Below are 26080 nucleotides of genomic sequence, written 5' to 3' on the forward strand. Positions count from 1 at the left end.
AAAGGGAACAAATAAAAAAGGAAATTCAAAAAGTTCGGAAGGAAATAGCACAATCAATTAAAATTTTTATTTTAATACATTTGTTAAAATAAGAGTACGCTTAGAGTGAGAGGCCTTTAAATTGTTACATTTGATTAATATTTTTATACTATTCTGTCCATGTTCAAAGGAAGTGAATGATCATTTTAAACCACCTACTGAAATTATTTTCCATATTTTCACCCGACAATCACAAAAGCAGTGTCTACCAACGTCAGAAGCCCACATCAATAGCTTTTTTCTCCCCATGAGTATTTCTGAAAATGTAATATGCAGACTGTAAATAGAGGAAAAACAATTACTCCTCAGAGAAGGAGCAGACATAGCACATGCTATTGCTTCAATGAATCAGAGATATAGCGGGAAAACACAAATCAAATCTAAGTTTGATGGAATGCTTATAAGACTGGGAGTTGGAGCTGCACTTTGTTTATTGTCTATGGAGAAAACAAAGCACTCTTTCTGAATGGAAAACTGTTGCCTTGCTGGAAATTGCTCATCTAATAGGTTTCCTACTGTTTAGCTGCTTTTACAATGGTTTGAAAACTCTTCCTACTTGAAATAAGAAATCAAGGGTTCTATCACAACTAATTTCAGATTTTACAATGAAATCTGGTCTATAGTCAAATCCGAAGAATACATAATTTCAAAACACCACATAATCAGTATATGCACACATAGCTCTTACAACAGTGACTACTCTAGACTATAAATTCTGAGCCAGAGAAAACTTTTCATGAATACTGCAAGAAAATAAAAATACCTATAAAGGAATTCTCAGTAAATGATTTAAAAAATATATAAAATCATAATTTTAAAATACCTAAGAAGCTTACATGCTGAGTGCTATATTTTTTTTTATTTCCTTTTAAATATTTACTTAGATGTTCATGAGGAAATTTTCCATAACACCAGTGAATAGATATACACTTAAGAATTCAGACTGGAATATGGAGAACATTAAGAAGCAAGAGATTACATTAAAAGGAAATAGTAGCTATTTGGTATTATGAGAATTGCCAAGTAAACTTTTCAAAGTAAAAAGAGCGATTAACAACTAGCCAAAACATTCTGTGGGTATTTTTCAAGGACATACTAACATTTACTGTGAGAGAAATGTAGTTTTATGAATATTATATTAAACTGCTAAAATAAAAATAAAGAGGTATTTTTCTTTCTATTACTAGGACCAACAGGAAAAAAAAATTACACGTTCCAAAGCGGTGGGGGGAAAAATGACAGATTTAGTTAAGATTGTTGATAGCAGTTTTTCTTCACTGTAAAGGGAACCGTAAAGGTTGAAACTAAACAATTATTTACTGAATATGTACATTAACAGACAGCTGTGTTTGTTAAAGAACTTCTCTGGTTTAGTTGCATATTTCTTGGCTACAAGGGCAGTGTCCAGAAAACTGTTATGTTTGGAGAGTGGGAGAATGAAATTAACGATTGATTTGACCTACAGGACAGTTTTCCAAACTCAGTCTAAAACAAGACAGTACTTTGTTTAATTTCTTCATGGAAAGCAAAATGCCTCATTGTACTTCAAAAATAATGAGCTTTCAGAATGGATATCAGTTCATTTCTATTGTTTAAGTAAACCCAATAAATCAGGCAGTATTTTAGATGAGAAACGATTTCCACGGTTAAATACTATCAAGTATGTCAATAAGTTTAAAAATGTTTCTGAACGTACAGAGGCTTCAGGTAGGGTTTGCCCAGCTGGCTCGGCCCTTTGTTTGCTCTACAAAACTGGAGAAGGCTCTCTTGTCTAGTGTTTAATCCTAGTGCTTTCTTTTATTGAACCAAAATATTGCTCATTGTGGCTTAAGCTACTTGTCCTTTACACCTAAATATTCTGTGACGGATACAGGGAGCCAGGCTTCATACTCCTTGTGTCTCAGGAAGTCAGTCAGCCTTTCTATGGCCTTAGCTGCTCTTCCCTTCACCTCACTCAGGAAACCTGTCTCATGTAAAACAGAGATACTTCTACTTGCCCCATTTAACTTCATGGGGACAAGGGAGAAAAGGTCATTGAAAGTATTCTGTAAATAGCAAAGTGCTAAATAAACGATCTAATTCTAACTGAGGTGCCACCAAGTTTGCCTTTGCCTCAGTTTCCTCATCCATGAGAGAAGTACCTTCAAATTCCAGCTTCCTGTTTTTGCATGATTCCAATGCTGTGGTAAATAATGTGAAAATACATACTCCTGAAGGATTGTGAGGAATCATACTAACACTACTTAAATAGCATAAGAGGCAAATAGATATCAAACTGCAAAACCTATTACCTTACCCAGTTTTATCTTAGATCCTGGAAAGTCAGTGAAGGGAAGAGAAACAGTAGTGCTAACAAGCATTTCCATGAACACAGTTGTAAAGAAATACAGCCAGGTAGATGCAAATACTACATTTAGGCTTTTGATGACTTCTCATCCCTTATTTTAAATTGCCTTTACATTTATAGTATGGGAAAAAATAGTCCTAACCAGAAATCAGAAAATAAAAAGAAAGCTATTTCACATACCAGTATAAATAATTAGCCAGTGTTGAGTTTTTGCAGGCTCTTGATATCAAGAAGGTGCAGAGATCTTGCTGAAAGAATTAAAAGAAATGTATATTTATTACCATCTGCTTTAACAAGGGGGAAAAGAAGAGAGTCTACATTTGTCTATCAGTTTTCATCTATATATCTCTTGTCACAGATCATATTTTTACACATCCATGTATCCCTCCATCCTTCCATCCAATATTTATTCTAAATTAGGCAATATATGAGAGGCTAACGACACCATGGTTCACAGAGTTACTTGTCCTGCTGAAGTTTAATATTTAGTGGAGAAGAGAGACATCAAAGAAATTCAGAGAAATAATTTAGATCAGGAAGTCACAAAAGGCAGCAATGGGGATATGATATCAGGCAAGACCAAAATGACACTATGGACAGAGGCCCTAAACTTGACTGTTCAAGAAATTTTAAAAAGGCCGAGCATAGCTAAAATTCGGTGAACGTGAAAGTAAAGGAGGCTAAAAAGGTAGGCAAAGCCCAATTGTGCAAGACCTTTAAGGTCACACTATTGCATATGGATTTTGTTTGCAAAGCAATGGATACTGCATAAAAGATCTTAAGCAGGGGAGTGAGATGATCTGATTTCCATTTTATGAAAACGACTCCAGCTGCTCTGAGAAGTAGAGGCCTGAGATCAGTTAGAAGGCTATTACAGGAGTATAAGAGTGAACCGTAGGAGCAGAGACAGAGAGAAATAGACAGATTTTTAAAACATTTGGGAAGTATAATTAATAAGACTTGCTGATGGAAAGGAGGGAAGAAGGAAAGAAAGGAATTGCCAGTAACTCCCAAATTTATGGATTTAGCAAATGGGTTGATTTGCTACGTCACAGATGGAAATTCCAACTGAGGAACAGGCTGGAGTGTGGGGAGAGAATTGTATTTTGAAATATTAACTTTGAAATGCCTGTCAGATATACAATGGAGATCAATAGGGTTTTGGATATATGAATTTAGAACTCAGATGAGAGAAATGTACAAGACATATAAATTTGAGTTTATCAGTACAGCCTGGGGCAAGAGTATAAATTGAGAATAGAAGAGGACCTTGAGGAACATTAAGATGTCAGGCTGCAGAGAAAGTGCTGACAAAGGAAACTGAGAAGGCATAGCCAGAGAGCGGGAGAGGAAAACACAGGTCGTACGGTAACATCTAGACCATGAGAAGAGTCCTTCAAGAAGGGAGCCATTTACTTTGCTGAATACTGCAAACAGGAACTGAGAAGTATACATAATCATAAACATTAAAGTTATTTTCTACTTTAGCAAAGTAAGTTTTGAGTTAACAATGGGAAGCAAAGGCCAGAATGATGTGGATTAAAGACTGGGGAAAAAAAAAAAAAAAAGAAAGAAGAGTCAGTATGTACAAACAACTCCTTTTAGAAGCCTGATCTTATTTAAAGGGAAGTAAGAAGATAAGGTGCTGTTTCAAAGGATGTGGTGTAAGGGAGAATTTTTGTTTTGTTCTGTTTCGTTTCTGAATTTTTCAGATGGGAGATACTGACATAGTTGAGTATTTCTACCGGGAAAAGAAGAGAACATATCTTTGAAGGGAGTTATATTTCTTCTGTATAAGAAAACAGAAGGCCAGAATGAAAAAGGATTCACCTCTGTAAATCTGGTGATGGGAAATTGAGACCATTCTTACCTAGTGACTTCTATTTGTTTCCACTAAGTATGAAGCAGGGCATGAAGAACAGAACAGAAAAAGTACGAAAGAGCCACTGCAGAGCAGGGAGAGCAGCCCACCCAGAGAAATGTAAGATGGCAGACAGTGTTGTGTCCGCCTGGTGTCGGTGCTCATGAATTCACAGTGATGCCAACATGACAGGCTACATGCTTTTCTTCAGCAATATTCAGGCACAGAGCAATTAGGTAATTAATTAGGCTTATCAAGGGTAGAGATTTTACCAGGGGAACTGAAAGTACTAATAAAAGAATGATTATAATGCTGAGCCAAGGGATTAAAGCTATATTCAGAGGAAAGCAAATATTGAAGGGGGTTGATGAACAAAGAAAGGGGTAGAGATCAATGGACTAGAAGATTCTATGTGGTGGGGGTATCTCAGAAAGTAAGCTAAAGTAATAAAAGGTTGTTATCACAAAGCAGATATACCAGTGCTTTCAGAAGTGGCAAGAATCTTATCTCTAATTTTAGAGCTAAAGATTTTAAATGTGCAACATTTAAAAACCCAGTAGGGAAATGCCTCAATCAGAAAGCCATAATAATGAATCCATGAATTTAACAGGTAGAATCTAAGCCTAAAGTTTATCTTTGACTTTATGAGAAGGATATTATGCTTTTATATAATTTTATATATATTATATATATTTAAATAGAAAACACAGATTGATTTGATACTTTTTTTTTCACTAAAGAACTATTTACAGAGCATAGGCAGGGAAGAATTAAATTTAAAAATATTTGTGAGGGGAGCCTGGGTGGTTCAGTCAGTTGAGCATCTGACTTTACCTCAGGTCATGATCTCAGGGTCCTGGGACTGAACCCCACATCGGGCTACCCACACAGCAGGGAATCTGTTTCTCCGTCTCCCTTTGCCTCTCCCCCTACTCATGCTCTCTCTTTCACTCTAATAAATAAATAAAATCTTTTAAAAAATAAAATAAAAACATATGTGAAACAAGAAACCTGTACTATAAATTTTTAAACTCAATTTGGGTGAGCAATTTATAAAATTTTAAAACAACTAGAAGAAAAAAATGTGCTTTAGGAAAAAAGAAAATGATCTCATATTGAAGGTCAGAGATACAAAAAGAAATGGTAAATACCTCTAAATAGTTACTGATTGTATACATTCATAATATTATCTAATTAGGGAGTTAAATTAAGTCACTGGGTAAAAGTGACATACAAGTAAAGAGGTATACTGTTTTGGAGAAGGATAATACTTCTTATGCCAAACTTAAAGGATGGGTGTTAAAATATCTAGCATAGCCAGTAAAAGAATTGATAGAGACAATATAACCTCCAAGCTGAGGAGGGAGACAAAGGATAGGGAGGGGACCCAGCCAAATACAGGCAAAGGAAAAATGTGTAAGAATAGAAAGTACCACCACTTATGACGATGAAATCAATCCAAGTATAGCTCTAATCACAATAAAAATGGGGGAAAAGTTCCAGTTAAAAGACAATAGTGTTAAGCTGTATTAAAAAACGTAATCTAGCTATATGATGTTTTCCAGAGATAAACCTAAATATAAGGCCCCAGAAATACTGAAATGAAAGGACTAAAAAGTATACCAGTGAATACTAACCAAGACAAAATTCTATTACTATCAGACAAAACAGACTTTAAAGCAAAAAATATGACTCGACATAATGAAGGTTACTAATAAACACTGATAAAAGATTCAATTTACTTGAATGCACCTAATAAAATAGTTTCAAAATATTTAAAGCAAACATCAACAGAAATAGAAGGAGAAACTGACAATTCCACCATCATACAGGGGGAATTTTACCCTAATTCTTAAGAGATCAAGCACAGAAAAACATCAGGAAAGGGTTCATTTACACAGTGAATGAGCTTGCCCTAGTGACATACATACAATGGTGTACCCAACAATTGGGGAATATATCTTCTTTTCAAATATCCAGGGAATTTATGGAAAATGACCATATTTGAGCATGAGACTCGAGTGTCTATCTTCTTTCTAATGTTTGGCCATACATGCATAGTGGTTTCCTAAAACTCCAAGAACAGGGAAAGGAAAGGGGAAGAAAGTGAGACAATCCTCAGGTGTCAGAGAGGAGACAAGAATACTGGTATCTGCAGTGAAAAGCGGGGGAATTTCAGCTTGGCCGGATGCCACCTGACATCTCCAAACACTGAATTGTTTACAGGTCTCTTAAAGGTGATGACTGCTGGCACAGTATTATTATTACTCTGCTGGGGGCAGTGGAGGAAGGGGGAGGCGGAAAAAAATACTCAAAATGAGTCCCAGTGCTTTCTGAGATAGCTTGAATTACCTATTCAGCTGAGAAAAGACAAAATGGCTTAATCATTCTGTAATAATAACAGGCTCAACAGTCACAAGAGAAATATCAGAAATATATAAAAACTATTTTTATTCTTAGTCTAAAAGTTCTGAGTCATAGTGTGTAAAACTGTATTCTGAATATAACATTCAGAATCCAATCACTTCAAACAATCTTCAGTGTAAACTACCCTAGTTGAAGCCACCAACAAGTCTCACGTGGATTATTTCAACAGCTTCCAAGTAAAAGTCATTTGATAACATGGCCTCCAAGACCCTGCTTGACTCCTGCTCTTTCTCTGACTCATTCTTTTACCATGTTCCCTTCCGCTCACTCCCCAGAGGCAGGCATCCTCTGCTGTTCCTCACACTTAAGCCCTGGTCCTCAAGCCTCTATATTTGCTGTTCCCTCTGCCTGATACACTCCTCTCCCCAGACCACTCACATGGTTATTCCTTCGCCTATATCACCTTTACAAAAGATGTCACTTTTCCAGGGAGGCCTTCCCTGACCACTTTTCAAAATTGCAACTGTCTAACCCTATCCAACACCCCCTCTATCACCTTTCTCTGATTTATTTTTCTCCTTAGAAAGTAGATATCATTATCTCTTCTACTATATATAAATATTATTGACTACCATCGGCACAAACACTAGGATGTAAGCTCCGTGAAGACAAAGATTTTGACCATTTTGTTCTCTACCTCCAGCATCTTGAATATTTCTGGCACATAATAAGAGCTCAAAACATATGTGTGAAAGAATGAATTACTGAATCAGTATATCTGTACCTTAGATTTGACAAGGCAAAACAATTACACTGGAGCTGAATGGTTTCTTAAAGGGCTCCCTTAAGGATTCTATGATCCTGTAATTTAAAATTCTTTTTTCAGTATTTTCTCTTATATCAAAAGGTAGGCAGATATCAAACTCTGGTTAACAGTTAATGATAAAAGCAAGAGTCATTCAGTCATCAACATTAATTTCTAAAATTTGACTAAAAGCAATATATGTGTGTGTGTGTGTGTATACACATTTTTAAAAATCAACTTTACTTTCTAGTATCAAAGCATGTATTATTTGTTTTCAACATCAGAGGTGTGAAAGGTTCTCAAATTAGAAGTCTTAGGGAGAAATTCAAGAACATACTACATCAGTTTCTGCATATGTACTTCCAAATGTACCTCTCAGAGTAGCAGTAGCCTATTTGGCCTGTTTTAACTCAAAAATCAGTCTAATTATTTAGAAAGATTTCACTTAATTTTTCTGTATGAGTTAAAAACAGCTACTTAGTATATAATCCCTAGTATCAAAGTCATACATTTCTAGAATGTAATCACAAACACCGACAATTACAGTAATGTTCCTAAATATGTTAACAATAAATAGTCTGAGTTTCCTTAATAAAATATTTAAGCCCAGTTTATTTTCATATTGCGTATTAATCCATTTATATGCCCAAAGCACCAATAAAATGCCTTGAATTGAAGATTATCTGGCACTTTTTGCTGAGAAGAAAAGTCATAAACATGCATCATATAACAAGTTATTTAATAAAGTTGTAATATTTTGTTTATTAATCAAAATCAATGTTTTAAAGACCAACATAAAATGTTTATCTGGTAAGATAGCTCCTGTAGAAACTTGAAAAGCTTTGTACTAACCTCTAGATTTTCACCATCTGAACTGTCCTTTGTTTTAGCTGCAGGAGGAGGGGAAGACACTGGAGGAAGAGGGCTGGTTATAATTTGGGAGCTGAAAAAATAAAGGAGATATCAACTGATATGTAAAATATTCTGTCTGTAAGAGAAGATATACATTTTTTAGCACAGTTCACCTCAGTTTTGTCTGGTTAAAGCATCACTTCTAAAGTGTATTCTGTGCAACACTAGAGTCACATTATGTCCTAGAAAAAGCCTACAATTAAAAAATATGAGTAACAGCCTCTTGGAAGATTTTTGTGCAAGCTGGTATATTACAGGTTTTTGACAAGTACTGTAGTGTTTTTTTAAAGTCCATTTTAATTTAAGCCAGCATTTCTCAAACATATCTGGCCACAAGACCATCCCATCTCTTTTTTATCTTTTAAAAAACATATAAACTAGTGACCGGCAGACCATAATTTGGGAAATACTGGGTTACATTTTACATCTTGTCATAAAATCTTAATAGACTTCTAGTAAAATATTCTAGGTGGCATAAGGGAGGAAGAAGGTAAATAAGCAAGCATGACTGGAGAGTGAAGGCCTCTAACGTATGGTGGGAGACAAAGTAAGGGGGGGGCGTTTCTTCTCTTAAAAACAGAAAAATATAAAGCAGCCTACAGAAGAAAAAATGATTTTTCCCATTTTTCAGTTCTTCTTCAAATGAAACACAGAAGATAAAAAACAGCAGTATCACAATCATAATGAAAAATTCAGAAATACAATCTTGAGCTCATGCGGTAATTGTAATTGGACTAATTCAGCAAATCTGAATTCTAGACCTCATCTGTCATTAATAAATCTCATGACCTTCACAATATAAATTTATTACTGAGCCTCAGGTTTCTCACCTAAAGGTTCCATTTATCTCAAATTTTAAGACTTTATGAAAAGCAAAATGGCAAAGTATAAACAACATGGGCTTTGGAGTCAACTCTACCATTTGCAGTATAGAAGACTCTGGACAATTAACTTCTTGTTCAGTCCTTCATCTCTGAATTAGGGATATGAACACCTACTTCAGAGGATTATTAAAATGAGTTAATGTATGTGGACCACCTCACAGTGTCTGCTACAGAGGTATGAGTTCTTAATTGTTGTTATTATTGTTAATAGCTTTTAATTCAAGTACCATGCTATTTTTTTAACTACTAAAAAGGTGAAAAGCGGCCAATAAAACATACAATAAAGTATTTGAGCCCACTAACATGCCCCATCCTTCATTTTATTTTTGCTTGAACAGTAATAGTATCTAGCCCTTACTGAGTAGTATCCTAAAGGCTTTAGTATATTAACTCATTTAATCTTCCAAGAGCCCTCAAAGATCAGTTACTGTTATTATATCCCCATTTTTAAGATGAGAAACTGGGGCCACACGGAGAATATGCACCTTCCACAAGTTTACACAGCTAGTAAGTGGCAGAGTGAAGATTTTCACTCCAGGTATTCTGACTCCACAGCTTGCAAAACACTGCTCTGCAATACAGTAATTTGTGCTCTGTGAGTATACATACCACATTCACTGGTAAAACTTTAAACTTAGTACCAACTATGGTTTGGTACATCTGGAGAAAAAGGAAAGAAGTCTGAAAAGGGGGGAGACTACTAGATTTGAAAATAAGTCCTCCCCCCAGTCTACGGCCATACCACCCTGAACGCGCCCGATCTCATCTGAAAATAAGTCCTCCCTGGATATCCATACCTATCTATTTCTGCAGAATTTATTCCAGAATTTGACACAGTCTCTGACACTGAACCCTGACTATCCTTCTTGGTAGGTTCTAATCCATTCTTTATGTCATCAAAATTTTCATATTTGAGAGCTTGGACCAGTTGTAATAGGTACATCAACAAATCCTGGAAAACAAACACACACACAAAAAAATAAGCTAATATTAGAAAAACAAATGCAATAGGATTATAGACATCATTTATTCCTAAATATCAAGAGAACAGCTTTGTTTCGTCTACCACTTATCAGCTGTGTTACCTTTGGCAAGTTACTAGGCTATTTAAGCTCTTGGTGCCTCACTGGGTCCTCATCTGTAAAATGGACATAATCATATATACCTTAGAGATGAGTTGTGAGGATTAAATCAATTAATAGAAGAAAGTCATAGAACAGTGCCTGGCACAGAGTAAATGGCCAATAAATGCCTTGTTTATTTTTTTTATTTTAAAGATTTTATTTATTTGACAGAAAGAGAAAGAGAGCAAGAGAGCACAAGCAGGGGGAGCGGCAGAGGGAGAGGGAGAAGTAGGCTCCCTGCTCCGGAGCCTGACTCAGGGTTTGATCCCAGGACCCTGAGGTCATGACCTGAGCCGAAGGCAGACACTTAAGAGACTGAGCCACCCAGGCGCCGCTAAATGCCAAAAAGTAGAGCAAAAAAACAAAAACAAGGCTTAAGATGGTTCATGTAAAACTAAGAAATTAAAGAAGGATCCTTTTCTCAGCAATAGGTCAGATAACAGCATTTTATGTCTACGATTTCGTAAGAAACTCCAAATTTTCAAGTTCTAAAAGAACTTCTGTTTCATAAGCTTTTCTGGTTAGGATTTTTTTGAATCTTGAGTTCTTTTTTTTTTTTCCTTGAGAGCTCAGGTTTTAGAGAATTTGCATTGCTTCTTAAATGAAAAATCCTATAAAACAGACATTTTAATTTTAACACTCTTGGTTAAGGGAAAAGCTTACTTTCCTGCCAACTAGCAACAATGACTTAAAGAAAACAAATACCTAAGCCTAAATTTCCCATACTGCTATTGACAATCAACGGGATAATTAGGACTCAAAGTGTCAACAAAGTAGTTTTTACTTTTCTGATTTTCCTTCAACGTAAAAAGACTCTTTAGGTTTAATATTTAGGATGGAAATGTTTCCTGTCATACTCTCTATAAATGTCATACTTTCTTGGCCTTTCCCAATGAATATTAAGAAAACTCCAAAAATCTCACTTTTAAAAATAATTACAAACTGAAGAAATTCACAAAACTCAAACACTTCTTAAAAGTATCATTACCGTCGAGTTCCCGTTGCCACTCACCCAGTTGGCCCCTCAAAACTCATAATTAGGTAACTGTTGAGACTTGGTGACCACCACCTCAATCTCAAGTCTCCTCTTTAAGCCAACAAACCAAATAAAATCCCCTGTCAAAACTTCAGGGCTCACACTTTCCTTCCCTATTTGTAACAACTATAGAATTTGTACTTATTTGCTAAATTATTTACCCTTGGTCTTCTCCAGTTTATTACATACATCATGAGGACAAAGACCACTTCCAACAACCTATTTTCCTTTACTTAATACCATACTATATTTCTTTTTTTCATAATTTTTTCTTACATTAACAGTCAACATTTTTATCATTATCTAAATACTGACAAAGAATAATACACAAGATTTCACCATTAAATATGATTTTGTCACAAAAAAATTAAATGAAAGGTTAACAGGCTTATTCATTCATATTCAAATATATCAATGTCAGTGGCCCGAGAAAACAAATGACTCTGTATCAAAGCACCTCTTAGTGTTCTCTTTTTAATTGGAGCAATAACCATCTCTTCTTTTGAGACTTATGACATTTAATAGCAATAGGCATGCTTTTTCTAAGAAAAAAAGTGAATTAAATAACAGAAAGTTGATTAATACATTTAATGACAAGTATCCTTCTCAGGAGGTGTAAGTAACTAAGCTTCACTGCTAGCTTTCCTTACCAAGGCATGCTTCAAAAATGCTGCTGAATATACCACCTGTTATGATTTCCCCATTATAGAAGACTTACCACATGAAATTAAAAAGGCTGTATCGAATTCAGAAGAAAACCTTCCTCTTTTTATGTCACTCATTACTATCTGATTTGTTGGCATGATATTCTATAGTCAAACTGTACTTTCCTTCATTTGTACAAAGTCTGTTTGCTCATTATATAGTCACATCTTGAAAAACTTAAAATTCTCCCGAGCATGAAGGACATAAGCATCCGAGTAAAACAAAAGAAAAAAAAATCAGGTTTCCGACTGAGGCAATTCAGTAAAAATTTCCCAAGAGCTATGGAATATTATCTAGATAGTGATCACCATTCCTCTTGATAACAAGTTAGTTCGAATGCTTCAGAGTGCACAGGCAGAGTTCCATGTCAAAAATCACTCACTTCCCATTTCTTACTGAATTAAGAGTAATTCTTCACATAGGCATTTACAGTTAGAAAGACATGGTTTCTTACTTCCTGAACGGCTAGCTACATATATCCTACGTTCCTGTTAAAGTGAAATACTTTCTATTTTTCTTCTACTTTTCATTCTCCTTGCCTTTGCTCATACAGGTCTCCACTTAAAATGTAAATTCATGTCTAACTGTGAAAATCCACTCTTCCTTCAAAATCTATCTCAAATACTGCTTCCTCCTCAAGTTCTATGGGGCATCTCTCCTTTTGAGCCACATAGCAATAAGAAATATGGCTTTTAAAAAAATTCCTAAATAGAATATTAGCAAATTAAATTCAGAAAAGTATTCAAAGATTGGGTAAAATTTATTTTACAAATGTGTGGCTGGTACATTAGGAAATTCACCAGCACAGATTCCATATAGAGCATATATTGTATGCTGTTGTTCTCCAGACAGCACAATGCTATACCCACAAAATATAGCAAACCACCTAACATTTATTAAAACTAACAAGAGAAATCACTAAAGTGATTAGATAAAACATAAATATTAAAACATAATTTTCATTTAACTAACTAAAAGAAGTAAGAGATAAAGGGGTGAGGTAGTTCATAACAGTTAACAATAACTGTCAGGGAATAAATCTATTTTTAAAATGTACAAAATTTTTCTAACATCAAGACTTGTATGAATACAAAAATCATGTCTCCAGGAGGGAAGATTTAATATCATAAAGTTGTCAATTTTTTGTAAATTTAATGTAATTCCACTTAAGATTCTTGTGGAGTTTTAAGAAAATGAAAAAATTATTCTAAAATTCTTGAAAAGAATAAAAGTATAAAAATTACAAAGAAAATTATAAAAAAGAGAAACAGGGAAAGGATCTGTCCAATCATGTTTAATGTTATAGTGAAGCAACTGCAATTTTTTTTGAAGTATGATACAAGTCCCAAAATAAAAGATTTGTAGAGGATTATCAGCAAAATGTAAAAGGAATGCATCTCTTGGCCTAATAATTCCAATATAAGCTACTTATTCAACAATACACAGAAATATATACATAGGTCTGTTCACTAAAATATAGTATAGCAAAAGATTACAAATAAATCAAAAGAAGCTGACTGGTTGAATAAATTATAAATTAAACTTGCAATAAAATACTATGCTGCTGTTTAAAAAGAATAAGGTAGAGCTACAGGTGTCCATAAAATCTAGAAACACAGTGTTTTTTTACAGACTAAACATGTCCTTGACATCATTTGCCTTGATATTTATTTGTCTATGTTTCCAGACTTCATGGAACCAAATATATGTGTTGATAATGAGAAAATGTCCAAGATTACACTGTTCAGGAAACAGAATGGTGTTCCCAAAGACATATACATAGGTACACTGAGTCAGAGAAAAGACAAAATAAATCTCAATATACATCCAAAGAATCAGTAGTAACAGTATTAAAAGATCTTTTTTTAGCCGACTATATACAATTTATTACTGAACTAAGTTCAGAGAAAGGAAAATCAAGAGATAACTTAACCATCATACTATTTATGCTATCTAGATCTCTTTAAAACCTCAAGGGGCACCTGGGTGGCTCAGTAAGTTAAGCATCTGACTCTTGATTTTGGCTCAGGTCATGATCTCAGGGTCGTGAGGCCGAGGCCCACAACGAGCCCCTCAACCTGCTCCACTCAGCGAGGAGTCTGCTTCTCTCCTTCTGCTCCCTCTGCCCCTCCCACCACCCACGTGCTCTTCTTGCGCTCTCTCTCTCTCTCTCTCAAATAAACAAATCTTAAAAAAAATAAAATAAAACCTCAAAAAACTATCATATTTTGCAGTTTAAAGTGTACACAATGTTTCTATCATTATTCTCTACATCATAACAAAAATCATAAAATGGTCTAGAAACAGTTCAGTACCTGCACGAACACGGCTATCACCACAATCAAATACTTAGTTTATAAGCCTGTGAGGGAACTGAAGTAAGACAATAAAAAATGAGGACTTATAAATTTTTCTATTTAAATTCTGAACCCACATCAAGAGGCTGTCTTGACTACTGCCCAGAGGTCTTTAGCTAAACTCTATGACTCATGTCAAACATAGAGAATCAATGATTTAGGTTAAATTTCTAATGAATTTCAAAATAAATATTTCAGTATTTCCACATTTCAACTTTTACTTGTGATACAGTAAAGACAACGAGGAAGAAAGATAATATGCTAAATCACAATGCTTAGGGTTGCTTTTTATTTTTTTTTTATTTTTTTAAAGATTTTATTTATTTATTTGAGAGAGAGTGAGACAGAGAGAGCACAAGTGGGGTGAGGGACAGAGAGAGAAGCAGACTCCCCAGTGAGTAGGAAGCCCGACATAGGGCTCGATCCCAGGACTCTAGGATCATGACCTGAGCCGAAGGCAGATGCTTACCCAACTGAGCTACCCAGGTGCCCCTTAGGATTGCTTTTTAACAGGAAAGTGAAAAACACCCTATTCCAATAAAATTATACAATATCTGAAATTTGCCTCCAAATAATCCGGTGGAGGGTAGGGAATGGAGAAGAGGAAATAAGTGGTGTTACAGATGAAACAAGACCAGCTGTGAGCTGGCAACTGCTGAAGATGGGTAAATTATATGTGAGCATTCACCACACTATTTATTGTTTACATTTTACAATCATTAAATACAAATATACATCAACCTTATTGACCTTAGTAAATGCTGTGTTTTGCCACTATGAATTCAAAATGATTTTTTTTAAAAGCTCTTCGATAGGGCGCCTGGGTGGCTCAGTCGTTAAGCGTCTGCCTTCGGCTCAGGTCATGATCCCAGGGTCCCGGGATCGAGTCCCACATCAGGCTCCCTCCTCGAGGGGAAGCCTGCTTCTCCCTCTCCCACTCCCGCTGCTTGCGTTCCTGCTCTTGCTATCTCTGTCTCTGTCAAATAAATAAATAAAATCTTAAAAAAAAAAAAAAGATTTCGGTATTAGTTGTTCTATGGGATCAACATTCCTATATATATCGAGGCTTGAGAAGAGTTATCCCATATCCCATAAGCCCTGCAGGCTAGCATAAACTATTAGGTTATGTTTGGAAAAGACATCCACCCTATAAAAATTAGTAAGTAAAAAAAAAATTGTTGGATTACTCTATCTTATTAGCAATTACTAAAATTCAAACTCCAGCAATGCCTTGTGTCGACATAGAGTGTTCCTCCTTCCCTGGTGGCTTTATATGTATATAAATAGCCAGCCTAAAGTTTGCAGTCTTTGCTTTCCAGAGGATTCAAAACCACCTTCAGAAAATCTACATATACATATAATTATATGTATATGTAGCAGCTAAAAGCTTAAAGGAGAAGTTTGAAGGAGAATAAGATGACCATGCATCTCTATGCTTTAAAGGCCCCAAGGGCTTTTCAAGGCTGCAATTAAATGTGGCTTGTTGTATACTGACTGATAGAGGGGATCTGAATTACTCCCTAGCTGGTACTGCATTAAACCATTTTTCATTAGAATTCTTTTTTCCAGACAGAGCAATACAAGCTCTGCTGCCAGGTAAATGTCCTGGGAGAGATTGTCCTATCATGTAACAGATCAGGAAGTAAATTTTCATTTCACAGAAGAGTCCTTGGAGGAATATTTTAATTTTACTTCTGAAAACACACCTAGTATATCCTCTTCCCTTCTAAAAATCTCTCTCTCCATTCCTCCCCACACCGCCCCTCTTTCTCTCTCTCTCTCTCTCTCTCTCTCTCTCACACACACACACACACACACACACACACACACACACACGGGGGCAGGGGAGGGATATGCTATAGAGCCTATAATCAGGCTCTAGTTTAAATGTACACGGTCTGGGCCACCTGGGTGGCTCAGTCGGTTGAGCGTCTGACTCTTGATCTCAGCTCAGGTCTTGATCTCAGGGTCATGAGTTCAAAGCCCCGCACTGGACTCCACGCTGGGCATGGAGCCTACTTTAAAAAAAAAAAAAAAGTACCCAGTCAAAGAGGAGTAATGGATACTAATGTACCTCATCATCTGCCTGTCGCAACCGGGCAACAGCATATCGCCTCACTGTTGGATTGGTATAATGGGAGGATAACAGCTCCAAGGAGTCCTCTACATCCATTGGCTTCCATTTTCCTAGAAGTTCCAATGCCTGTTTGGCCTCCTGAGGTAGATCCCAATTAACACATTTCAAGAATTTAGTCAAAGCCTAAAATCAGAAAAGATGTTAAAATTAGAAACAACAGCCTGTTACCTGGGGTAACGAAGGGTCAAGGGTGACTAGGCAGAGTTTCACTTGGTGCTGATGGCAGAGTCACAGAGTCGATGACAGACTGACTCCTTGTGTAGTCACTAAACATAGTTATACATATGATCCTAGAAAAATACTACAGGACAGAGAAAAAAAAAACATGTTCCCTGTAACTTTACATTTTTCAGGTTAAACCACTTACATAAATTCAAGCACTATGAATTTTTAAATTTTCTTTGGCTTTTCATTTTCCTTTTTTTATTTTAAAATAGTGCAGGCCTCAAGACATGGAAATAAAGAGATGAGGCATATTCTCATGAGATGCCTTAAAGACAACCTTCATTTTATAACATCAACATGTGACATAAAATACTGCAGCCAATGAATGAAGAGTCCAAAGTCAAGCAAGGGTAGAATCCCCACCACTAACCTCACTCTCAAACACCTCCCCAGATCATTGGGTTTCCTAGATACTCACACATGAGGGCTTAAACTAAATTAAATATGTACAGCTCTTACACAGAGAAGTAGCTTTTTAAAAAGATAATCAAAAATTCCACAGAAAGAAGCATATAGATAAATACAGAAGCAGCAGCAAATATTCTATGATTCAGCTGCCTGTTCGTAGTGCCCTTCTGGAATCTCACTTCTTTAGACAGGCAGCATACCTATCTAAAGTTTTCACAAGATCATCCAGGTAAGTAAATGACCTTGGAGCATAACACTTATGGTTGCATACATAATAATTGCTCTTTTAAAACAGTTGTATACTTATTTTCCATTAAAAAAAAAAAAAAAACAATCTCTATTGTCACATCTTACTACAGGGAACACTTTCCAGGCTGATCCCATTTTCTTCTTTCTGCATGATTTCATCTTTTGAACAAAGATAACTTTAAAATTTTAAATTCCTACTCTGCCCAACTAAAATCTTTTCATTAGTAAACTAATCAAGTTCTCAAGAAAATGTCCTTTTGGACAATAAAACACAATTACTGGTTAGTATGACATAAAATGAACCTTGATGCCCACCCCCTAACTTATTCTTGATTTAACTAAATTAAGCAAAAAAGCACAATGGAGATTATCTAGTCCACTGCTCAAATTGTATATAATCTCAGTGAAGTTAAGTGGCTTACCCATCATCTCAAAATGGTGGACAATCTACACCCAAAATCAGGGTCCACTAACTCTCAGCCCATGCATCTTTCACCAGATAGTTCCCCCCAACATTAAGATACTGCTGTCTCCTAATTAGCTAAACCCATGCCCCTTAGAGACATTATTCCACCAACACTGATCTCCTAAATCCATTCCTATTGGATTCCTATCCATTATTTCCTAGCAATATTTCCTGCATTTTCCCCTCAAGTTGATTCTCACTACACCACACATGTGGAGTTTGGCATAGCCTTCTAGCTAAGAGCCTTAATACCAGTTTTACTTCTAATCATTTCATACAGACTCTCAGAAGCTCAAGTTGGAAGTGATGTTAGAATGACTCTCCGTCAGCAGAAATTCATCTTCTAACATCCCTGCCAAAAAGAGACCTAATATTTATTTAAGTAATTCCAGTGACTAATTTCCAAAGCACCCACTGTTTTTATAGACAGTGAAGCCATTTTTATTTTTTGACTGTAATGTACCAAAGGACAAATGTGTTTTCATGTAACTTCTTCCCACCGATCAGTTTTAATGGGGAGAATGAGAGTAAATTTAACCCCACCACATGGGCAGCTTTTCCAATAGCTGATGATGACTGCCATATGGTTATACTGTGGTTTCCCATTAGATAATAGGATCTAATTTATAAACAAACAAAACCAATATACAAACGTAACAACAAAACCTCAGCTTCTTTCCCAAAACACTTCAATGATATTTCTCACCACAATCCTCTAACTCTCATTAAGTGACCTCTTATTCTTCTTCTATGTTTCAACCAAGCTAACCTATTTTTTACATGACTTTGTCTAACTCCTATCTACAAAGCTCTTAACCCAAATAGTAGCGTCATATTCAAGGCCAGCTTGTCAAAGACTCAACTTTTCCAGTAAGTTTTCAGCAACTCTGAGCTCTTCCTTTAGTAGTTGCCTCAGTTTTATTCTCTTCATTCAAATGATGCTCTTCTAACTGCCAAATGCTTTGGTGGGCATTCTTATCTCTACAATTGGAGTCTGCGTTCCACAACATTAGCTATCCATTTCTTCTGTACCTCCCATGTGCCACTTAGCAGAGTGCTGCCTTCTCCATGTAAGAACACAGACTACCCTTCTAACTTATTCCATGCATTTATTTTTCACTTCTAAGATGTATTTCTATGTTGAATGTCGAAACAAAGCAACACTTCTTAAATAACTACAGTGAAAACTTTTCCATTTCACAGCACATCAGCAGTCTTAATAGAAATGTGTGGATATGTACTTAAAAGCAAATCTCGCAGCATCCTGATGTACTCAATTCAATAACTGAAACAATCTAACCCCCAGATTCTCAGATTTACCAGTAAGATTTATAGATCATGCTGCTGCCAAGGAACTTAAGGCACTGTACAAAAAAATTCACAACTTTATAATGCTGAATGTCACAAATGTAAACAAAGAGGTAGTAGAATAAAGAAAGAAACAAGGAGAAATGAGAAAGGCAGAAAGTGTAAGAATTTGAGGCAATAATAATGATGATACTTAATCTCTGGCCCTTTAAAGATGCTGTATTGATGTATGTAAAGGTACAAGATTCAAATGATGTAATTTTATCCTTAGGGTTTCCACAGATAACTGGAGTGTTTGGGGTCAAATCCTAATTCCCAACTCCATCAATTATTAATTGAGTCATTAGGAGCACACTATTTAACTTTAAATGACTTACCTTACAAGGTTGTGGTAATGATTAAAGTTACTGAATGTAAATGTTTAGAACAGTACTTTATAACAAATATTTGATGTTAATTATTTTATCATCTGATATCACTGTTATTCTATTTCTGATGTTGAGTCAACGTCAAATGTTAACATTAACACATTTATTGCCATGTTTTATATTAATAGCAATATTTTATTAACCTCCCTTCTGATCTTAGAACCTCCCCACTATTATCTCCTACTCTTAGAATCATGTTCACAATCACTTCAGAGCTGAAAAAACTATATTCACCATATATATTTCAATTTTTAACGTCTACCAAGTAAGTTATTGGAAATTTCTAATTTGTTGCTAAAGAGAAACCCATTCCTCTACTCGGGACACTTCTGACAACAAATGTATGGTTTTCCACACCAAACAATTCCTTAATTCTCTGAGGACATGAACCAGGTGTCCCACAATCTAACTCAATTTGAAACTACCTTGAGTTACTAAAGATTCCATAGGTTAAAGGGTCAGTCTCACAAAACTGCTTCCCATTTCAGATGCTGATTGCAAACTTGGGGTCCCCAGGTTGCCCACACTTCTGTCTGACGTGGCTACAAATCAAAAGTTACCAACAACACATTCCTCAGGTTCCGTAATTTGCTATAACAGCTCACAAAACTCAGAGAAATATTTTACTCATTATTGCCAGTTCATCATGAAGGATACAAAATGAATAACCAGATGAAAAGGTACACTGGGCAAGGTGTGGAAGGGTCCCAAGCAAAGGAGCTTCTGTCCCTATAAAAGTCTGGGTGTGCCACTCTGCTGTCACATGGATGCATTCACCAACCCAGAAGCTCTACAAACCCTGCCATTATAGGTTTTTATGAAGTTTCCATTACGTATGATTTATTAAAATTTCTGGCCAGTAATGATTAATGCAATTCCTAGTCCCTCTTCCAGAGGTTAGGGGGTGGGGCTGAAAATTCCAACTCTCTAATCACTTGGTTGGTTCCTCTAGCAACCAGCCCCCTCAAGCAAGAGTCATCTTACTAGGATAAATTCTGGTACAGTTGAAAGGGGCTTATTATGAATAACAAAAGACACTCCTCTCATCCCTACCACTAAGGAAATTCTCAGGGCTTTAGAAACTCTGCCAGAGACAAAAACCAAATATATATTTCTTACTAGATCACAATATCACACTGGTGCTTCTAATACTTTAGACTCGAAATTGAAAATATCTCCTCACCATGCTCCTTCCATTTGCCCCATTTCCTTATTTCAGGAACTCAAGCCTAACTCCTGGGAGGTATCACCAAGTTATTTTATACATTCTCCTCTCCTTCCCTTGTCTTCCAATATCACTCTTAAAAATCATACCATGAGCCTCCTAATTAGGTCTCTTTTTTCATTCACAGATCTGCTCCAATCCACCCTGGCTTGACTTCCTTAAAACATTACTTTTTTTTTTTTTTTTTTAAGATTTTATTTATTTATTTATTTGACAGAGAGAGACACAGCGAGAAAGGGAACACAAGCAGGGGGAGGGGGAGAGGGAGAAACAGGCTTCCTGCTGAGCGGGGAGCCCGACACGGGGCTGGATCCCAGGATCCTGGGATCATGACCCGAGCTGAAGGCAGACTCCCAACGACTGAGCCACCCAGGTGCCCCTAAAACATTACTTCTTAAGACACATTTTTTTTTTCACATTCTGTCGCTTTAGTGGTTTCCTACTGCCAGTGAAATCCAATTCCCAAGCATTGAATTCAAGACTCAAACTTCCTGTTTCATAACCATTCACACAATTTTTTGTCTCTGAACCTAACACACTGCCTTACTCATGATTTTCCTCCCCATGAAAAATGATCATCAAATAAAAATATCATCAAAGCTTATTCAAACTTTAAGACCTATTTTTGCTCTGTGAAACTTCCTTCATATCACAGCACATTGAGCTTGTCTACTCTACATTTGTATTATAGTAATTACCTAAATGTTTATTGAGAGTAACCTTTAATCAATTATATGCTTATGCTTCTCCATTTTGATTGTGTAGAAATATCCTTTCCCTAAAACAGTTTTAATTTATATGTAGACAGAGAAACGGTATTTCGAAGCCCAGAGTCTTGAATAATACTAGGCCAAGAGTGGTAACAAAAGCTGGCTGAACTGAATTCATTTCTGTTACAGTTCGTCATCACCTTTTTGACAGGCAGCACAAATATGGTTATTGTCCTGATGTCACTGTCTCAGTAGCTACTTCAGAAACAGCCTCACAGGAACATTCAGGGCATCACTATTATCTTCACCACATGTGACTCTTCCTACTGCTTTTTTCCCCCAAAGATAATAAAAAGGCATTAAGAAAGTTATTTTCAATTAACATTTTTATAAGAAGAAGCCATTTACCATTTACTGGTTTGGAAAGTTACAACATTCACATTTTGGATTTCATAAAAATAAGTCACTTCCTACATAGTATGAACCACAAATTTAAAAATTCTTCCTAAATTTCATTGGTTTTGCTAGACAAAGTGGTTACTGTTAACTTTTTAGGTGCAACATCAAATCCAGACTAGAGGGTTTTCATCCAAAGTACTTAAGACAGGTCATTTAGAAAAAAATAGGTGGAAAGACCAAATTTAATTAAAAAGTAAGTAAGAAGTATAACTTTGCAAGAACTAATTTCTACCAATTTGTTTTCTGAGTACTGTTTTCTCTCCAGGAAATCTTTTCAGCCTTGGGGCCCAAATGCCAAATAACTTAAATCAGTATCTGAGAAACTGACACTGAAAGAATTTCTTTGTGTAAATAAATTAAAGGACAAGGGTACCAGAGTATTTGTTTTCTACAAAACCCATTTTAAATTATTACAAAGATACAAATGTGGCTGTGTGAATAATTCTTTTGGTCACTTCAAGGCCAATATATATATTTGGTTTACTGAAAAGTGCTTCCCAAACATTAAAAAATATCGTTTGCTCTACTCTAGTGATCATAAGAATCCTATAATATGTCCTGAGAATTGAAGTTTCATCACCCACCTTTCGAAAAGTTGAAACCAACTAGTTAAATGAAACTTGTCACACACTTTATATCACTTGAGCATTTTATTTCCTTTGCACATATCTAGAAGTAATTGAATTTCAGTAGGAAGTGACTACTTGTTTAAACAAACAATTTTTCTTGCAAGCCTTTCTATCTAAGGCAGTTCTGCTCTGTAAATCTTCTCTATGCTTCTTGAACCCATACATTCTAACAGGTTTAATTCAATTTCTCGCTGTATATTTTAGAAAACACTGTGCTATATTCAAGATGCAATTGCTAGGACCAAGGTTATTCTTCATTTAACTGAGTCTCATGTACTAACTCAATCTTTTTATAAAACACAGAATCACAACATCAGTTTCTACTGATGAATATTTCCTTTTTTGCAGTGATGAAGAGAATAACACTCAAAGCTACAGTAAATTTAAAATTCTTCTCTCACTCTTGTTAAGGATGTAAAGAAGAGTTAATATGATTCATCTACAAAGAATTTCCCAAGGCATCAATAAAAGATAAAGAAGAAAAGCTGGAGAGTTAAGATGAGCTGCAAATGAATTTTTATCTTTACTTCAGAAACTAAAAGAAATGCAATTGTTTCAGAAAAACAAGTTCAACAAAGCAGCTAAAGACTGTCTCATGAGATTGTAAAACATATTCATTCATTCTTATATAATTATATAATAGCTTTCTGACAGATGTTAATTTTCCTGACACTTCTATGTTTTGTCCCCAACACGTTGCAGAACAGCTGAGGCACATGCATAATGTTGCAAGTATTTTCTCTACAGTCCACTTTTCTACGGCTTCCCTGACTGAGCTTGTTTCTAACTCAGAGATGTGAGCACATTAAGAGGTAGCATCTCTAAGCTCTGTGCTGCTGCATGGGTCTCCTCATCTGTAGAACACCAACATTAACACTGATACTGTGGGGTTGCTGTGGGACTGAAAAGATCCCTGGCACACCATGGCTGGTGAATAGATACCGGTTATTATTACTCTGTCTTAAGAGTTAATCCTTGAACCTATGTTCTAAGAAATTACAGGCTACTTTAAGTACTAAAAGAGACTTAGAAGTTCACAATTATTTAATCAACTCATATTATATATGAAAAACTAAAATTCAGACAGGTGAAGTGATAGGTCAGTAGTCAAAAAGCTTCTTAGAGGCAATAGTAAGACTCAGAACCAAGTCTCCAGACCCAAATCTACTGCTGACTAATTTATCATAATTCTCTCTCCAGAAACTTCATCAATTCCTTGGTTTCATTAAGAAAAGCAAATGTCTAGGGGCGTCAACCAAGCTTCCAAAGCAATTCTCCTAACCTTACATAGTAAGAATAAGTACAAGTGCCAGAAACTGAACCCAAGTCTCTCTGACTTAACCCATTCAAACTATGCATCTATGCATAATCTGGCACCAACAAACTGGTACCTGTGTCTTTGTGTATATACCCTTTGTAATATTTAAAAAAATAAGGTATCATACATACTGCCCTATAACATTTGTTTTTAATTTGACAGTAACACTCTATTTCCATGGCAGTTTAACTTCATCTTATTCATTAGCAACAAAGTTTACAGATAAATCTGATATATAAAAATATTCAAGATACTCACTTTTTCTTGATTAGTAAGATAATATCTAAACTTCCAAACAAGATCTTGTTCTTCATATGTGAGTTGCTTGGTTGGTGGATAACTCACAATAATCTACAACAAAGAAAAAAAAAAACTACTTTTGTCAAATATATTCTTCCTATTTCCATTTCATTAAAAATTTTTCACTTATTTAAATATTTCTATAATAGAACTTTTATAGAAGTAGGGAGAATGTACATGCAGCAGAATAAAACTAAATTTGCTGTACTTAATAGTCTAAAAAGGATATTATTGGAGTGCAGGGGGAGAAAAAGACGAAACTTAAAAAGTCACACTCCATATAAAAATCTGTAACTACAGAGCTCATTTCATTCAACCAAAAATAAACCAAATCAAAATAACAGAAGTCCCCTTTTAGATAACTGAGTTAGTTACAGATATTGTTATAAACAATAAACATTTTCCTTATCAAGTCAACACACACAACGCACGTGTGCACACCAAGACTTCTCTCAGACAATACCTTAGGGCCAGTTTCTAAGACAGCTATATCAAGAAAGTATATACTATTTGTAGCTCTGCCTCCAGTGTTAATATATTTTCCTAGTCCCAAAATGATTTAAAAAAAAAAAAAAAAAAACAGAAACAAAAACTACAGAAAAAGCAAATTTGTTGAAATTATTATACAGATTTCATTACCCTGGAAAAAACATGCACCTGAATCACTTCCAAATGAAGTGGTTATCAGATCAGTTGCAACCAAATTACACGTTTCATTTTTTTATATTAATAGTTTATAAATTCTCTTACATTTAGTTGATCTCTTGTGGCAGCATTAGGTTTGAGATCATGGTCAGAAGGTCCACTTCTTAAACTCCGGGCAAGCTTGTGGTGTTTGCTCTCAACTAAATTCTCCTATAAATTATTTATAAATATTAATCGATTATGTAAACATCATCAAAAGTTTCAACAGCCAATTAGAAATGAAAAAAGAAATAGTTGCTTACTTAAGACCATTTTATAATACTTAACATTTTATTCTAGTTACAACTTTTGTCCCCTATGTATTTTTTTAAAAATATCACCATTTTTTTCATCTCAGGTCATGATTTCATAGGTCCTGAGATAGAGCCCCGCATCGGGCTCCACCCCCAGAGGGCAGTCTGCTTGAAGATTCTTTCCCTCTGTCCCTCCCTCCATTCTCTCTCTAAAATAAATAAATAAATCTTAAAAAAAAAAAAAAGAAAATTAAATTGGAAAAAAAAAAATCACCATTTTGTGATAGGGAAACTAAACATGGCTTATGCTTCACTAGTGCCATAATAAGCATTTACCATTCCAGCTTCTTAAAACATCTCATAATACCCCTCATTCTCCATATATTCAAGGTTTTCACATCCTCTACCCACTCAGATAAAACCTTCACTCTAAAATCTTCCCTGACAACCCAGACTAAAGCATTCCCTCTTCCTATGAGCTACTAGTGACCTTGGGATATCACTGTACTATCATCTTAACAGTTCAACTGCCAGTAGTGACTGACAGCAGGGACAATGATCATAATGGTTGAATATACACATATTTGGTGTGAACTATTTTACCTATGGCCAAAATCATTAGTTTTGAACATACACTCTTTGCTTAAAGAGATTTATTTTACTTATTTTATTTTCAGATTTATCTGTAAACTTTGTTGCTAATGAACTGTGAACTGTCTTCTCATGTCTTTCTCCCTTCAATTGGTTTTTTGCTGCTTTGTCACTTGTTTTTTTGTTTGTTTGTTTGTTTTTAAAGAGCATTATCCATGTACCACTTTTTTTTTTTTTAAGATTTTATTTATT

General features: G+C 35.4%; 1 protein-coding gene across 3 annotated transcripts in view; it reads right to left on the bottom strand.

Annotated features, from left to right (window-relative positions):
• PIK3C3 (phosphatidylinositol 3-kinase catalytic subunit type 3) overlaps positions 1-26080 on the bottom strand; it is a 140971-nt gene that overhangs the window by 66885 nt on the left and 48006 nt on the right. For all 3 annotated transcript variants that reach the window (XM_078060394.1, XM_078060393.1, XM_078060392.1), the window contains 6 exons: positions 25050-25154; positions 24258-24350; positions 16512-16697; positions 10013-10167; positions 8272-8362; positions 2567-2634 (listed from right to left, as the gene is read on the bottom strand). In XM_078060394.1, coding sequence (XP_077916520.1) covers positions 2567-2634; positions 8272-8362; positions 10013-10167; positions 16512-16697; positions 24258-24350; positions 25050-25154 — 698 coding nt within the window. The remainder of the gene's footprint in view (positions 1-2566; positions 2635-8271; positions 8363-10012; positions 10168-16511; positions 16698-24257; positions 24351-25049; positions 25155-26080) is intronic.

This window comes from Halichoerus grypus, chromosome 13, assembly GCF_964656455.1.
Source record: "Halichoerus grypus chromosome 13, mHalGry1.hap1.1, whole genome shotgun sequence".
NCBI lineage: Eukaryota > Metazoa > Chordata > Mammalia > Carnivora > Phocidae > Halichoerus > Halichoerus grypus.